The 17,947-nt window shown below is 43.1% G+C and overlaps 1 protein-coding gene across 11 annotated transcripts in view; it reads right to left on the reverse strand.

Annotated features, from left to right (window-relative positions):
- Window positions 1-12,491: 12,491 nt before the first annotated feature.
- The window catches only part of PUM2 (pumilio RNA binding family member 2), a 78,850-nt gene continuing 73,394 nt past the window's right edge, over window positions 12,492-17,947 (reverse strand). For all 11 annotated transcript variants that reach the window (XM_062606353.1, XM_062606352.1, XM_062606351.1 and 8 more), the window contains 4 exons: window positions 16,733-16,858; window positions 15,669-15,790; window positions 14,300-14,492; window positions 12,492-13,566 (listed from right to left, as the gene is read on the reverse strand). In XM_062606353.1, coding sequence (XP_062462337.1) covers window positions 13,435-13,566; window positions 14,300-14,492; window positions 15,669-15,790; window positions 16,733-16,858 — 573 coding nt within the window. In that variant the 3' untranslated portion in view covers window positions 12,492-13,434. The remainder of the gene's footprint in view (window positions 13,567-14,299; window positions 14,493-15,668; window positions 15,791-16,732; window positions 16,859-17,947) is intronic.

Here is a 17,947-nt window from a genome sequence, read left to right on the forward strand (position 1 = left end):
CTGCTCTGGGCAGGGGGTACCAAAAAAAGAGCTGCAGTCAGTGCTTCCTGGCCACTCGGGAGGTGCTCGGTGGGTGCTCGCCCATCTCTACCAGAGCCAGGATCCCTTCCCACAGCTGTGGCCCAAAGGCTTAATAGGCCTAATTGGATATTCAGTGTGGCTAAACCTGCTGTGATTTTATCACGTGTCTTTAATTAGCCTGCTTTCTTTCCCTCTCTCTTAAATTACTCATGCAGCCTTCCCAGGAATGATTGTTACCACGATGCCCTTTCTTCAGATGAGCTGTGGTCACCACGTTTTCCCCACAATGGGGCTGACAGTGAGAAGATGGCATATGTGGGGCCCCACAGCCAAGATGGCTGCTGGCATGTGAGGTGCAGTCATGGGAGATGTGGGTGCTGTGTGGGTGGCTGTGCCAGAGCAGTATATCTCATCTGGGAGAGCAGCTTTTCTGAACCACATCCTGAGCCTGATCCAACATGGATGTTGGAGGTTAGATTTTTGGAATGGGGCTTGGGTAATGGGGTTTGCAGAGCTTAAGGCTGGAAATGTCTGGGCTCAGTGGGTAGGTTGTGACAGCCAGCTGTGGTGGGTCACTGCAAATCAGGGAATATACAATGGGCATGGTCAGCATCCTTGGCTTATTTTAGTGTAGCAGAGGCTGGTTTGGCCACGACTGCATCTGGTGGATGTTTGGATGGCCCGTTGGAGGGTCTGTCTGATGCAGACACAAAGGAGTAAGGAAACACTTGCACAGGGGCTCTGGGGGCAATGTCAAGGCACTGGTGGGGTTGCACGACACGGGTTCCATGCAAGCGTGGGCACATGTGTGTCTGGGGAGGTGGTAGCTCAAACAGTGCTGTGGTCCTTCTCCCTGGATTTTCTAGAAAGCATTTAGAGCTTGATCGGGATGTTCTGGTCAGGATCTGTGAATGGGCTAAGGGAGGAACAATGCTGCACTTGGAAGCCAAGTGACATTCCTGTGCCCTCTGCTTGATCATTGAAGCATGCTAAGTATTGTGGTTTCAGTCAAAAGAGCGCCATGCTGAAAAGCCAGATGAGACTTGTATGGAAAGGAGCTTCTTGGCAGCCCTGAGCTCAGGGGATGTTAGGAGTTGGTTGCCTCTGCCCAGTGCAGTGGAGCTGTGGGGATTTCCCAGAACTAGATCAAGGGCTTCCAGCAGTGTAGCCCAATTGAACTCAGCCTCCCCAGGGATAAGGGGCTGGTTTGAACTGTGTCCTGCCATGGAAAGAGGGGAAACACAGCTGGGGGAGGAATCCAGCCTGCTGCTTTTGCCACCACCAGAGGCAAGGGGGGGAGCAGGGATGGCAACTGCTGCTTTTGGGCAACCGCCACCGTTCTTCACTGTGTTTTTCAGTCAAAGCCATCGTTCCTTATTCCCTAATGAATGTGAGCATCCCACAGTGGCAGGAGCGGCCTGCCTGGCTTTCCAGGTGCCAGACCTACCCACAGTGGTGTGTGAGGATATGGCCACTGTCACTGTCTCCTCACCTTGAGTTTGCCCACCAGCAGCAGTGAGCTTGTAGAGCAGATGGTTGCCTCATGTCTGATGCCATGTGTCTTCAGATGGTTTATTAACTGTGACCAGATGGGATGGGGTTAGAGAAAGCTGATTCTGTTCTGAGTTCCTTAACAAGGGCTGGATCATACCCATGGCATCAAGCTGTATGGGTTCACAATCACATCTCAGTGACTTTGCTTGTTGACAGACTTGTTTGAGGATGTTACAGCTTGACACCTTGGGATGGAGATGGCAATATATTCCCTAATACACAGTGGTAGGTTAGAGTATATGCAGATATTGAGTTGGTTTGAGTGTGCAGGCAGTTGCCTGCCTATGGGGGTTGTGAAGCTGACAGCTCACTGACAATGGGTGCTGTCTCTGGTTGGCTTCAGATAACTGGCTTCCCCACTGCTGGTTGTCCTTTTCTCCATCATTGCTTTTGTGCCAGAGGGAAAAATCCTTACCCCCCCCCCCCCCCCCCCCCCTTATTTAGTAGCTCAGTTAACTAAAGGGGGTTTTTAAGAACAGGAAACCCACCGCTCCTCATGTGTTTCACTTCTCAGCCGTCACATGTAGTATTTTAGTGAAAGTCCTGAATCTGTGAGGCAATTGCTGAAGAGGACAGAGAGGAAAGAGGATGCTTTCAGACACATTGGCAGTTACAGGGTGTTACATATGCTTAGTTGAATGCATTCAAGTTTAGTCTGCCCTGGAAACTGATTGGAGTGAGGTGGCAGATGCACCCAAAACAAGCGATCGTGTCTGGTAAGTGCTGTCACTGACATTCCCTTCAGCATCTGTTTTTTTCCCATGAATGGTGCCTCAGAGCTGTGAACTGTCAACAAGAGGTCCTGATCAGTGGCCTAAAACTTGGGAAGAGGAAGGATTGTCTGTCCTGAAAGGGCCAGGAGGAGGTTTGGACAATGTGGCTGATGATTTATTTGGAGACTGTGGAGAACAGGAAGGTTTGCAAAGTTTCATTTGGCCTGGAGTGTCTCTATTCCTTCCCCTTCAAAGTCGCTCGGGCCAGTGCCTCTGCTCCCCATGGCTCACACCACATCCTCTTCTTTCTAAATCCATGCAGTAACTAGAGAGCAATCTGCCCATTCCTTAAATCAAGAACAAGTCTGCAGAGGAAGCAGAAAGCTTTCAACCTTGTGTTCCCAAAGCTTGTCTGGCAGTATGCTTGGCTCCTAGTCGTTGTGCTGGCTCATGCTGTGGGAGCTCAGATGCTGTGGTCCCCCATTCCTAACACCATCACTCTTTTTTCAGGGTGGTGGCACGGAATACACTGAACTCTCTTTTTGCCTCCTCCCACACCCTGGTGAATCCTGTGCAGTTTGTTGTGGATGTCCTTTCAGATTGATGTAGAAATGATTGATTCAGACCCTTTCAAAAGCACTGATTTTATAGCAGGATCACCTGAGTGCACCTGGTGTGCTTCCACAGTGGTATCTGATTGTGCTTGTTCTGTCCGGCCGCCTGTGCAGCGAGTCGGACACCTCTGAGCAGCTTCACCTGCCTCCTGGCTTTCACTCCCAGGAAGTGAGACCAGTGGAGGCTGCCCCTGACCAGCCCCAAGGTGTGTAGTGTGAAGTTATTCTGAGGAAAGTCTGCTCTGACTACTTTCTTCTCCCCCATGCAATGCCCTGATGAAAGGGATGACCTTGCTTATTTGGACAATAGGCCTTCTTGCAAAAACTCTGGGGTGCTTTTTTTCAGCTTAAAGAATGTGATGTTTAATGGTTCAAGCATCGGTGTAGCTACAGTGTTGGTTTTAGAAGCCAACTGAATCAACTTGGCTGCCTCTCTCAAGAATTCAGTAGCTTGCTTTCCTCTCCTCTCTCCCCTTTCCCTGTGTCCTGCTAATGAGAACTTGGTGGACACTGAAAACTATATATAGATGTGCCTGTACCACTAACCAGGTGTTTCTTGACTAATTCGGCAGAACTTTGGCAAAAGCCCATCTGGCACTGGCATGCCACTTTTGTGATTGTTTTCATAAAGAGCTGTAATGGAACCAGCTGCATTTCTTTGATGCTGCATGTGAGGGCCTTGTAGGATCCTGCACGCTCATTACAGAGAGCCTCAGAGCTGGATTTTGGGAGCTGGTGCATCACAACCTATGGAGGGGTTTCCCATTAGCCTCTGTGGGTTTTGACTGAAGTTCCATGGATGTTGCCCACAAGAAAAGACTGACTCGCTTCCCTCTTAATGAGGCCTTTTGCTGTAATGCTGGCTGGTGCTTTCACTGTTCAACAATTACAGCCCACCAGTCTCAGGGCTGTGGACTAAGCAGGTATTTCTTGAAGTACTCACCTGAATAACCACATTTTTTTTTGTTGTTCTTTTCCCTTGCCCAGGGAGAGACTCTTCTGCATTTCTGTGATTCATTTGCCATGTGGTTAACTCTGGACAACTCACCTGCAGTGACTAAGACCAGTTTGTAGTGCACAATCCTTCAGCCTCTGTGACCCTGAATAATGTGAGCACAGAATGGGGTTTGCCCTGGCATGAGAATGAGCGTGGAGAGAAGGGTATCACAGTTCCCAGGGATATACAGGCAGGTGGCTGCTGCTGCTGGGAGCGTTGGAATAAAAGGAAGAAGCACAGAGGACAGAACCCTCTGTTTCCACAGTACCCCCTGCTCAGTACCTGCTGGCTTCCTCTCTGGCAGCCAGCCTGGTGCTTCCTGGGGGGGTTCTGCCAATCCCACAAAGGACAGGAACTTTCCATTCACTGGAGAGATGCTGAGACCAAGGCTTACAGGCTGGATGCCTGAGCTACAAACCCTTTGAGCATGGATGAGAAGTTGGACCCTTTGTTGCTGCCTGCTGCCATCCTGCAAAACAGAGGCTGTGAGAGTTAGCATGTTTTCAGTGCCTTGATGACTAAGTGAGAATAAAAACCTGTAGTTTTAATCCTACAGTGAACTCTGGCAGTGCCACAGAGACCCATTATTTGCCTGGGAGGATGCTGCAAGTCAAATGAGATGTAATCTTTTATCAAAGGACTCCTTTATTTGTGCTCTGTATTTCTTTACTGTCGTGGTTTGTGATAGAGGCTCCTGGATGCTTCAATAACTTGCATAAAACTTCTATCAAAGTTCTCCCTGTGGGATGTAGTGCCTGTTTCTCTCTGGCTGTACCAAATATACCACATACTCTTGAGATTAGCTATCAGAATTTGCACAAACCAGTGCTGTTCTGCTAGCTAAACAGTTTCAAATGAAGGCGAAGACTGAAGAGTTTTAACCAAAATGTAGAAGCATTCAGTCCATGTGAAACAGGTTAACTAACTATGTGCTTCAACACTGTCACTTTTCAACAGCCAAGTGACTTGGGTTAGGTGTTTCTGCTACATGGAGCATTTGAGTAAGCATGTAGAGCTCCAGGAATTCTGCCAAAGCAGGTTTAATACTCCTACGTATGCAAAAAAGCTGTGGTCTTGGAAAAAGCAGATGCTGTAGCAGAGCAGCCGTGAGAGCAGGGTTAGGCTGCACCAGGGGTTTTAGATAGATTGCCCTCGCTGCCAGTTAGAACAGATGTTTGAAATGCTGTGACAAATACTGCTGTGTTTGGGGGTTGTGTTGATTCTCTTTTCATCAAGCTGATGGGATCCAGACCCCACACTTGCTGAGGGTCTCTGAGAAATGCTGCTCTCGGGCTAACATCAGATTTTACTGTTTACTCTTGCTACAGATCATGATTATGCTGGGAATTTGACATATCATACAGGTTTTCTTCATGATTGACCAAAAAGATGCATCTTGCTGCAATTATCATCCTTCATTTAGCATCTCGAGGTGACTTACCCATATCTGCAGGTCTTGGCTGTCTGAGGGCTGTGTGCAGTCACTCCACTGCTGCATCCCTCCAGGCGGTGCGAGTGACTCCAGCCTGTGCTGTCATAGCATTGATTCACCCGTTGATTCCCCACCCATCCTGTCTCATCCTTCATCCTGGACCTTCTCACGCATTCATTAGAAGAACGCCTTTGTCCAGCTCCTGTTGTTGCCCCAGCTGGGAGCAGGGTTGGTGTAACCCCCACCCCAGGCAGGTTTGTGCTCCTGGGCTGCATGGGTGGAGCTGGTGCAAGGCTGGAGCAGGGACCAACCTGTGCTTGAGTTCTGTGCCCATCAGCACGTGTTATGGTGATGAACCACCATGGGAGCATTTCCCAGGTGGAGGCAGGGTGCTGGCAAGGGGGAGCATAGCAGGGGTGTGCCGGAGGGGACGTACATGGGTGAGGGACTGGAAGAAAGGAGGGGAGCAAGGGCTGTAACCCTGGTTGGACTGTGCATTGGGTTTCTGCAGTGCTGACCCACATATCTACGGGGAAGAGAGACCTTGGGTTTCAGCTTTGTGTGGCACATGTGCACACTGCCTGCTGCACTCTGAGCAGCATCAACTCCAGCAGGGTGAACATAGGTATTCTGATTGTTTAATATTTTCTGCTGTTTCCTTTCCTTTTGAAGCCTGATTTCTTTTTAGGTACTTGCAGGATCAGCTATACTTCACAGGGAGGTCTGCAGTGAAGCTTTTGCTTGCGTAAAGGTGTCTTTTTATTGTTTTTTTAAACATTGGGTTCCCAAAGTGCTTCTTCCTCCTCCCCTTCTCCCAGTATTTATAATCCAAAGAGTCATTATAGTTGTTTATTACATGGTGGTTACAGTAGCTTTGAGCATGTGTGTGGGGATGTGTACACCTTGTTTTTCCATTTCTCATCCCATTCTATTCTGCAATATAGAGCTGTTCTCACTCCCACCCCACAAACCTGTTGCGCCTATTCCTACCTCCTATTCCCTCCTTCCTGCCCCCTTTTAACCACGCATTTATAAAAAGTTTCTTGGTTTCTTCTAGGTGGAGAGACCCATTGTCTGTATGAAAGTGTCCGATGACCGCCTTAAATGCCCTTCTGGAGTGGAAAATAGAGGCTAGGCTGATGCATCCTAGGGGATGTTCATCTGCCCTATCCAGGTGTCTTGGATGCTCAAGGTTGTACCAGGCAGCCAAGCAGGCCACAGGATCTGTTCCCAGTGTGTCTACATGGAACGGTCTACACCCTAACAGAAGTGGTTCTAAATGGGGATAGTATCCCCCATAGCCTCTCTGATGGAGTGTAGCTGCATGATCTTTGTGGGATTATCCCTTCTAAAAGTGGGTAGTGGGTGCTGTACAGCACTTCAGGATGTATAGAGTGGGTGACCTTTAGCACTCTGATCATATCTCTGGGCTTCTGGTTCTCCACATGTGGAGGGGGTGGCACATGGGGTAGTGTTGGATAAGAGACCCTTTCCAGCAGGATGTGAGCTCATGTGACTCTCAAACTGGGATGAATAATCAAACCCAGGGTTCTCATGAGGCACATGACATTGCAAGGAAATAAGAAACATCATGTGAATTTTGGAGTACTTAAGATAGTCAGTTTTCAAACAAAAAGGCTTTTTAAGAGCCAAATGACCTAGTTGAATGAGGTAAGTATATAGCCTGGAGCTTGGACAGGGGTTAACTCTGCTCAATGCATAACATCCCTCCTGACTCTGGCTTGCATCAAGTTTGTCAATCCTCAGTTCTTCAGCCCAGCTACAGCCTTCTAATCCTTACTTAACCAGTGGTTGCTCTGATTGCTGTACCAGTCTCTGGAGGCCAGTTTATATGCAAAGGTGTGGAGGAGGGAACAGCACTGAGGCAGACCCACCAGACCTGAGCCCAATGGAGAACCAACTGGGCTGAATCCTTTCCCAAGATCCTAGCTTGTATGAGCAGGTGGTCTCCTGAAATATCTCCTCTTGCATTGATCCTGGGATAGAGGAGAATTGCAAATACAGCATCAGGAAGTATCTCAGCTCTCTTAGAGAATGGGAGATAAGGATTATATAGGGGAAGAAAGGGAGGTCTGCATTCCCACCAGAGAACCTCTGGCTTCTGGTTCTCCTGAGACAGACAAGGGATAAAGTGCCTATATTTGCATTCATGGGAGCAGAAAATACATCTGTGTGATTTCTGCCATCATCTCCCTCGCTGCCCAGGCTGGCTGATGCTTTCTACCACCACTTTCCTGTGTGTCGCCCCTGCTGTAACACTCCCACTTCTTGCAGCTTCCATTGAACCTCAGTAAGCAGTTCTGTATCTGTTGGGATACTGCTTCATTTTGGGACCTACTTTGACATGTGAAATGGCTCTCAAAAGCCCTTTGATGGGAGCAGACTGTGGTCATTCAGCCTGAGAGAGCACAGCACACCTGACCTGTGAGGAGAGGGGCCTCAGCAGCTTGGTCAGTTCCTCCCCAGTCCCCATCAGTGACATTGCACCACAGTGGCAGCTCCATGGACCTGCAGCCAACAACCGATGCGAGTGTTTGTGCAGCAGCAGTGTGTGAACCCGTGTGTGCTCAGCAGACAGTGGCTGCTGTGCTCCCTGGAGAGGCCCTGAGCGTGAGCACTGCTGTACCAGGGGAGGATTCTCTCCCCCCGTCCCCCTCAGGCTTGGCTGGGAATGGATCCAGCAGTGGAGCTGGGAAGGGCTGCCGTGGCATGTGGCTGCCAGGAAATCTGAACCCTCCAGGCAGGTCTGAGGTTCGAAGGAAGCTGATTAGGGCTGCTCAGCTCAGGGTGCTAAGGGGCTTCTCCCTGTCCCATGCTCTAATACATCAGCTGTGTCACCTGCAATGTGCCCCTGACTCTTCTTGCAGATACAGACACTTGAGGATTGGGTAGGTTCATGCAAGCAGAGAAGGAAGAGGCAGAAGGCCTCTTCTGCCCAGATGAGCAATGCTGGTGAGAGGGTGAACATTTTATTCCTATGTCTGTTCTTATTAATGTAACAAAGAGGGTCTTTAGACTAGGTCTTCCCACATTTCAGCTGCTATATAAAAAGCCTCTGGAGCATTTCCTGTTCGTTAATGATGGGGGAATGTTGCTCACAAGAGCTATTTTGCATTGAGTCTGGGAGAATTGAGGTGGAGACAATGATCTTGAGAGCAGAAGCTTACCCACTTCCACTTGCATGCTTCAGGAGTCATGCTCCATCTTGTGCTGTTTGTGATGCAAGGCACACCAGAAGCCCTGTTAAAAGCCCAGCCCAAATTCAGGAGTAGAAAGTGAACCCGCCCAGCTCCCTGTGATTAGAACATAGTCCTCTGAAGTGAGGGAGGTGGGTTCAGAACCCTGAGGCTGATAAAGGAAACTAGTTCAAGCACCTCATTTGCTGGGCAAGTTCCCTCACTTAGGAGCTGGCACGCAGAAGCGGGCTCTGTCCAAAGGAGGAAACATTCCTGCACCACCTCACCAAGGAACACCAGCAGTTGGTTAAGCACACTGGTCTTCCCTACCGGCTCTCTGCCCCATGCAGGGTGGCAGCTTCCTGATAGCCTCTGTGTTCTAAAACTCAATATAGAATCTTGGGATTTGATTCACTCTTAGGTAGAAGCAGTTGCCTCATCTCATTGACATGGGCATTGCAGTAGCAGGGAAAAGCCCCCATGTTAAACCACGACACCTGTACTGGCTCTGGAGTGCTGTCAATACCTGATGGTCATCCTGTCCTATGACTGGTCTTTCCATGGTAACAGTGCTGGTTTCTAACCTGATCTGATGATGGAAAGAGGGAGGCCTGGGCTGCTCTGCCACACAGGAGCACTGACAGCCCAGGCTCATTTGGCAACATCACTCACACTGCAGCAGAATCTGCATTTGTGAAGTTCTTCCAAACCTCCCTAGCCCAATTCTACACACTAGCCCTTGAGGACCCAAGCAGAGCCCCAAGAGGGACATTGTATCTCTGACAGGAACCAAGTTTCCTCATCCTCAAGCCAAGAAGAGCTTGAATTGGAAATCTTTGGGCACAGTGCCTGCAAGTGTTCTGATATTGTTTACAATTACAGGAAATGCTTCAAACTATTCAAGACAGAGTAAAGCATTACCTGTAGCACACATTTATCAAAACATCAGTGTTGCCCATTGACTAATGAGACACTGGGATAACTTCAAATGCTACCACTAGCTTGGTATGACGTGAACCATTGTGTTAAATTGACAGATGTTCCCACCCTGTTGTGGGCTGGGACAGCTGAGATCAGATATAGTACGTGCTTCTTCACTTTCCTTCCTCAAGCAGCAACACAGAACTGCATCATCACTAAACTAAAAACAACCTGCTGCTGTTGGGATGCACAATGACCAGGCACCACAAGTTTCAGCATTGGAGCACCACATCTGACTCAACTGCAACCACTCAGCAGCAAACTGCTTTTGACAAGTTCACATTGGGTTCTCTCTCCAGGTGCATGACTTAGATGCAATATACAGTTTTAATGACCAGTCACTAGATCTTAAAACACTTTTGCAATTATTCTCTCAGCTTTACTTCCCTGAATGACACAATGGGAATTGTGACCTTGGTGTTTACCCACTTTCCTAGTATACTGAACATCAAACATTCTCAGGGAATTGATCGACAGATCAACCTAATTACCATGCTACTACACAGTGAGTCAGAGCATCTCTTCAAATGCCTGTTCCTTAGAGCAGAGGGAAAAGGAGTATCTACATTGGTCTCAGTCTCCATCAGCACTCTAAGCCACTGAGGCATTATGATCTCAAGACGCCTCAATCTTCCCCATACTCTGACGAAGAGGCATCAGTGGATCTAGCAATCAGGGATGGAGGTCATAGCATTATGGCTGTTCCCTCCAGAAGGGGCCAGTTGGATAGCTGAGTTAGTTTAATACCAAGAAGCAGACTCACTCCCCCTGCAGTCAGACCACTCTGACACCTGAAGCTAAAATCAGTTCTCAGAGCTCACACCATCTTTGCCCTCTCAAATGCTCAAGAACTCATCTTGGATCAAGTAGTGTACAGAGAAGCTGTCATCAGGCTGGAGCCTTAACTGTACACCTGTAAAGACGTTTTGTAAGACAATCTGAGGATTTAGGTGCTCAGAACTGACCTATGGGAACTTAATGATATAACACAGGATTCTTCAGTAACTGACTGGTTTCCACCAGCTCACTATAAATCAGTGACTTCTCAAAGCTGAGCTCCACATTTAGCAGATGAGTCGTGTAAAAGTATAAAGAATGGCTGGTTTCCTACAGGAAAAACACAAAACCAGATGTATTTCACACAGTGTTATTCACACATTTTCATTTTGATTTTTACAGTATATGCACGTGAACATTACATTATTCAATATAAGCCACCTGGAGTCAAACCTAATCAAACTGGTCCATAAACAATCTATATCAAAAAGCAGTACTTGAGCAAAAATTCTAGTGGTTCTACCCCAAAGCCTAAAATAGTAGAAAGGAAACCCTGTGCTTTTCACATTCCTGGATGGAATTTCTGCAAAATGATTTTAACATGTGGAAGATTATGTTCAAAATACTTAAAGCACTAACGGTGACAGTTACAGGACTGTTTAAATTTAACCATGGCATGAGTGCTACAGGGACAAAGTACTGGGACATTTTTAGTTTCTGCCTGGACATCCCTGAAAGCCCAACTTACAAGTTGATGGGAATGTCAGCTCTATGGATTACAACACCCAGCCTTTCTACACAGAATACAGAGTCACTGAGTAGAATTAATGTGTCCAAGGGAAGTGGCTCAAAATCGCCTTTTGTGTGATCAGGGGAAAGCTCTGGCTCCAATGACAGAGCTTGTGCCTCTCGAGAGGAATTTTGTGAACTGCCATGCAAAATCTACTTGGCAATTCCAATTGTGCTTACTAAGAATAATCAGGCCCCTCCATGTGGGCACTAAAGGACAGATTCAGAAACTGGAAGCAGGCCAGAACAAACTTTCCCATTTGCCTATTGATGAGTCAACACTACAATTAAAAAATGCAGTGCCTCAGATGTATGCTTTAATACAAGTTATGTAAACCTGGTAAAAGCAGTAACACAAGAATTCCTTATACGAGTTTATACCACTACTGTTTTCCTTCCTCGTGATCAAACCCTACCGTAACACCTTTTTATCTGATCAATGCTCAAGACATTGTATTCAAACTGTCTTGGTTGATCAAAACTTTAGGTTAAGCCATCCAAATGAATGTTTTACACAAAATACTTACTTCAACAACGTACAAAGCACTTTCTTTATCTTTCAGAAACTGAATATACAAAGTAAGCTTTTTTCCAAAATATTTCCATAGGCAAAGCATTAAAAAGGATTTTAATTATACACATATGGTCACAGTTCTGCCTTAAAAAGATCATTGGGAAATGTACATAAGGCCGCTTGTAAATGTACATCATCTTTATGTTACTGTTATAATGTCATATGTCCAGAGAAAAAAATTGACAGTATCATACATATTTGCTTTATGCTGGGAGAAGGCTATTCAAAAATACAGTACTCTTCTGTACAAAAAAGAAAAAAAAGCCACATTTATTAAGATGGAAGAAGCATTAGTTTCTGTGATAACCAAGTATTTCAGTCAATTTCTTACTATGCTTATTATCCTGTCTTAGAATTTGAACAGACTTGGTTTCCCCAAGTGTCCATATTAACAGAATCAACAGCTATGTTATAAACTAGAGATAAAAAGAAAGCCATTTCGTATTTCTGAAACCATATAAAGATAAAATTTAAAAAAATCACTCTTGATTTGCTGAAATAAATTTACATTATACAACACTATATGCCGGGGGGAGAAGAGGGAATGGAGATATGAATATACACTAAAATGCAAATTTTTGTCCCAAAAAGGGGTAAAACAAATTACATTTACAGCATGAAGGTTTACAAATGTACATCTGTACAACCAAGGTAAGCGTCACTACTAAATTAGCAAGGCTTGTAATAAACATCAAAACAAGAGATTTGTTTTCAAACTGTAAACTTACACCTATTAACTACACGTATACAATGCATATATTTATAGGAAGCAAAAAAGCTATCTGAATATTTAATCAATCATGCTTAAATGTTGAGCTATCAAGTTTACTTTTCAGTGGCCCCTTTTCATCAATACCTATCTTGGTTTTGCATCTATGGTGAGAAAGCAAAATAAATGCTCAACACTTTCAAATCCTTACAATTAATTCTATATGCAAAATAAAAAAAATACAAATCTCTACTCTTCCTGCATTGTAAAACTGACTGTAAAGTTAATACAGGCTTCACTCCTCTTCCAACAGTGTACTTTGCTGAATGGAAGTACCACCATCATTTTAATCCCTCTACTTCATACAACAATTAAATATATAAGTATATACAGCACTTTCATTTTTAATTGCTAGAGGAAACCTTAGGGCACCATTTAAAAAATACCTGTATCTACAGCAAGTGGTTAAAACTAGTCTTAAAGTTTCCTCTGTTTTGTTCATCCCTATTTTAATTTGCTGTGCCCTGTTTATTATTTGGATAGTATGTTGTGAACCACCAAAATACAACTTAACTTTTGGACATGTTAAATAATGTTTATGCAGCTGATCAATTTTAATCTGGTATAAAAGACTTCACACAAAAGGGAAAAAATAAGGATTAATTCTATATACAACTCTATAAACCTGTTGTGCTATGATGCTGGGTAGACCTACCAGATTGCAAGCCAGTGTATTAAAAGAATACTGTACTTTTTCCCTTTAAAAACTATTTCAGTGACTTTACAAGGTAAAAATTTACAAAATATGTGACAGCTATTTTGATACAATTACATCATATACAGGCATTCTGTGCTTTGCCAGCCATCCAATCTGATAGGTCTCCGCATCAGGGCTGGAGATATTTTTTCTTTTTTTTTTTTAATAATTCACTCCCCAAAAATATACACAAGAATAAAAATTTTACAAATGGATGAACAAAGTCAATAAATAGATTTTAAAAAATCAGAACATTTACAGTTAAGTTGTATGCTTTGATCATTCACAATTCCATTTTTCTTCCATTTCTTTTTGACTTTTACAGCATCCCGTTTGGTGGTCCACCAATTGGCCCCAGATCAGCACTGTTCTTCAGGTAATACTTTTCCAGCTTGGCCAGAATGTGTTTGCCATAGGTATATTTACGCAGAGTTGTGATGTGGGGTCGAATCTGGAAGAAGAAACATGTTATGGCTTCTTTTTTTTCTTCCCCTCAAAACTTACAAGGAGAAGTTACTACACTTTAAAAATATTATGTAAATAAGCAAAAAAGTCTGTAGCCTGTATTCCTGTATTTCAAACTTTTGGAAGTTTTTGGAAAGATGTCAATTGGTGACTTTGACTCACCAAACAACTGATGCACCTGTCACAAGAAAAGGGATGAAGGCCTTTTGTGGGGGTGCCCTCTTGGTAACTGGGGAAAGCAGAGCTCCTACAGGAACATACAGAGGCCTTGGGTTCAATTGCCTTATGGCAATTATGGCAACATCACTTTTGTCCATGTCTGGATATTCTTAAGTAGAAAATGGGCCCGTATGTTAGGAAGGATAGGAATGGATTTATACCAGCAACCAGCAAATGAAAAGAGAAAGCTGTATTTCTTCTGTTAGATTAATAAAGATGACAGATACTACACTTTTGTATTAAAAGTATTTCCACAGAAAAGGTGATACAAAGGGAGGATATGAAATCCAGCTTGTGAAACTCCTCTGTGGATTTCCATGAGCTTTGTGCTCAGATACCCAAATGTATTCTGCATTATCAAGCCCCACTGAATTTAATGTTTAGATGTGAAGTTCTAGATTACAGAACTAGTGAGTTTTACACCTAGAAGGAAAGGTATTCCAGCAGAAAAAATAGTATAGATAATTTTTCTGAACCAACACAATTACATACAAATATACCTTGTGCATTATTATCTTCCGCTGAGCAGGTTCAGCCATATCAATCATCTTCTGAACAACATAGTTGGCATACTGGTCCTTCATCATGGTGTATAAGGCACTGTGAGGACCATCATTCTGGCAACAGACCTCATCAATAAGTAAAGCTCGCTCAGCACGAGAAGCGTGAGTCACACATTTTTCTACCACATTGCTGAAAGACAAATGTATTCTGTGACTTCAGATGTAACACTCTTAAGTAGCACTTTTAAATTCATCTGAACAGTTCAAGTGAGTTAACAGCACCCCCACTCATGTAAAAAAAAAATAAAATTTCCTGACAGTTAGTCTCTTGTGGGAGCTCTTTCCACTGGTCCTACAGTAGATATACCTGACTTTAGGTTGCAGATGTATTCTGCTGCATCTACTCTGGTTGTGGACTCTTTAAAGGCACAACAGAGAAAGCCAGATATGAGGCTTCCTGCTTTTTGAATAAAGGCACTTTTCAGGAGTGTGCCTGTATCAGATACTGCAAATACTTCTTCTTGTAGAGAAGGTCTGTCCTGTATTTCAGGAGCTGGAAAGGCCATCACTGCTCATCAGACAGCAAAGTGATTCTGGTCCTGTGTTTGTGCTTTAGAAATTACGCAAGTTCCAAGGAGAGGATTCTGAACAGTTCTAATTAGGCAAAGAAAACTAAAATCCAGTTTGCATACAACTGATTTTTTAAAACATACACCCCCATAACATCAGTGTCTACTTCATGTTGTTGACAAGGTGAGTCTCACTAAATCATCCACAATGAATGCTGAGGTGGGGCTTCCTTATCAAGAGACGCATACATACATTTTGGGAAAAAAAAAACCCACTGCAGGATAAATTTTAGGTTCTGATTTCAGAGTAGTTCAGGACTCCTACAATAGTCTTTAAGACTTCCTGATGCATAAAATCTTTGTCAGGCTGAACCACCACTTTCTAAGGCTATCTTTTTATACTTGTAAATTGCATGGCTGGACTGTTAAGACTTTCCCAGCTTATCCAACAAGCTTATCAAGGAAGTCCCAGTGTACCAAGCAGGTTCTAGGAAAGCTTTTCACCTGTCTCTGGGGATCTTCACATGAAGACCTGGAACTTATTCCCTGCATTTGTACAAGATGAACAAAGACCATCTTATAAATGCATGGAGTTTTCTCTGTTTTGCTACAGAATAGCACTTTCCCTTCCCCAAATCTAATATAAAAATACCACTAACATTCATCTCTATAAGAATATGAAATTTCAGGAAAGTTACATGACTGAAAAAACCCCAACCCCTTTTTGTAACACAACAAATCCAACACTACAGCTTTAGAAGTCAGTGAATCTTTAAAATATGAAGGCTGTGCAATACCTGGCAAATTTGTGCTGACTGAGAGCTAGAACTTTTCCTCTTATTTCTGAAACTATTTTACTCTTGTCTTCAGGACGGCCATGCTCCAGTACATGTTGAATAACGTAATTTCCATATTGATCCTGAAAATAAGATTACTTCAATATTCTTTTATGTTCATAACAAGCAATCCACACACCTTTTGTGTATTTATATAAACTTTCAAATTACTATTTCCACAGATATAAGGAAAAACACAATAATGTCAACATTACAGAAACAAAGTGATATAAGAAATACTGCATGGAGAATTACTTAAATGGACCACAAAATTTATGGTGCCAAATGTAAATAAACTGTAAACCCAGCATTTTGCTGGAGTACCTTCTATCCTCTTACAGAAAGATGTTCTCAAAATTAAGATCATCATTCTTTAGCAGTCATAGTATCTCCCTGAACTTTGGTCCCCCAAGAGAGTTATGTTCTAACTAGTCTTGTATATACAAGAAACCACTGAGAAATAAACTAGACTGAATATGTGTGGAAGGTCTTACTGAACACCAAGTCCCTTCCACTATTTTGATTTGATTCAATATTTAAATCAAATATTTGATGAAATATTTGATAAAATTTCAAAGCTACTTGTAGCACTCATTCTTTTCATCTGAAACCAAGACAGGAAATGATGCTGTAAGTCTTTTGTCCTCTTTTAGAAAAGATGCCCTATTTGTGTAGGAATATGCAACATTTATATTTTTCACAATTTCTGAAGAACACCTGAATCACGATAAACTACAAAAAGGCAATCTTTGCAATAAAAAATACACTAGCTCCATGTGTTTACAATGTGTATTTGACGCTACAGTCAAAAGTGTAAGAAAAGGGCTTTTTATGTCTTCTTTGCCTCCCAACTTCCAAATTCATTTTCATTAAAACTATAGAAGGAAAGAAAACAAAAAAAAATTAATGTCTACAAAACTCATTAGAGGCAAATGCATTTAAATTATTTCTTAAACTAAGAAATAGGAATAAATTATGACAACAACCAGCTCTGAAACACATTAAAAATGAACACACGCACTAACCTGTACCAGTTGTTCTGTGTGTTGATGCAATTCTTCTAAGACTGGCAAAGTCTGCTCAGCAGTACAGTGTTCCAGAATACGCTGAATTACTCTACAACCATATGGATGAGTTGAAAGTACAAATACCTTAAAATAGGATAACAAACTGGAGTTACACCAACTGACATTTACAGTAATATTACCGTGTTCAAAATAGAATTGAACATGCCAAGTACTTCTAGAAAAAAAGTTTTGCCTGCCAGTATCAGAATTCCATCTCCAGTGGAGGTCAGGAAAAGGTGAAAAATGCAGGGTTTTGTGTGTCAAGGACTCCAGTAATTATATAACTAAAAACCCAAGTTTTCATTACAGCACATGTAGCTGTAAAGGAAACCCAGGAAGAATGATCCTTAGTCAGGCACTGTTCACCTTTCAAGCTTTCCTTTTAACTTCATAGTTAATTTTCAAATTTAAGATTTTTGACATTTATAAAAAGTTCAATTATTGTGGCTGATTTTCACCAATTTCACATTGCAGCACATACACTAGGCTCCTTCTTATAAACTTGTAAAGAAGTATTCAAAACATACAGTCAAAATCTTGCTTACTCCTTTTAATTGCTTCTGCAGAAGCCAGGTTTGTGTTTCAGGGACTATTTCAGAAGATTTGTGAGTCAGTACTGGGCAGAAATGAACATGGGATCTTGTCCGATTAGACACTGATCCAAATGATGCAGGAAAGTGAAAGAAATACGTCTTGTTAAATTACATGACTGAAGTGTGGCATTTCATTGTCATTTGCCACTTCAGACTTGGAGCTGAGGATGGATGTCCAGTAAATAAACAGACACATTTTAGGCGGGGCTCTATTTACAGTTAAGAAACTGTGTTTCATCTACCCCATATACACTTTTGATGTAAAAAGACTCGACTTAACATACCTTGGTAAGCCATTTACTACTACATACAACAATAAATTCAGGTATTGCTATTGTGCAAAATGTGAGAGAAGGATATTGTAGATTTTATTAAGAAATACATCTGGCCATCCATTAAAGTAAAACCTAGTAATACAGCCAAGTTACTAAGAATTTTGCAGTTCTTCTTGAGACTATAAAAGTTCCAGAGTATTAAAATCTTACTTAGCTGCAGCATATTCTTTATTAAAATAAGATACTGTGCTGCAAGCTAACTTGTTTTGGAAACAAAACAAAACCACCAACCTTAAATAAACAAG

This window comes from Pezoporus occidentalis, unplaced genomic scaffold (genome assembly GCF_034315485.1).
Source record: "Pezoporus occidentalis ecotype Australia unplaced genomic scaffold, CSIRO_AGI_Poc_V1 ctg96, whole genome shotgun sequence".
NCBI classification, from domain to species: domain Eukaryota; kingdom Metazoa; phylum Chordata; class Aves; order Psittaciformes; family Psittacidae; genus Pezoporus; species Pezoporus occidentalis.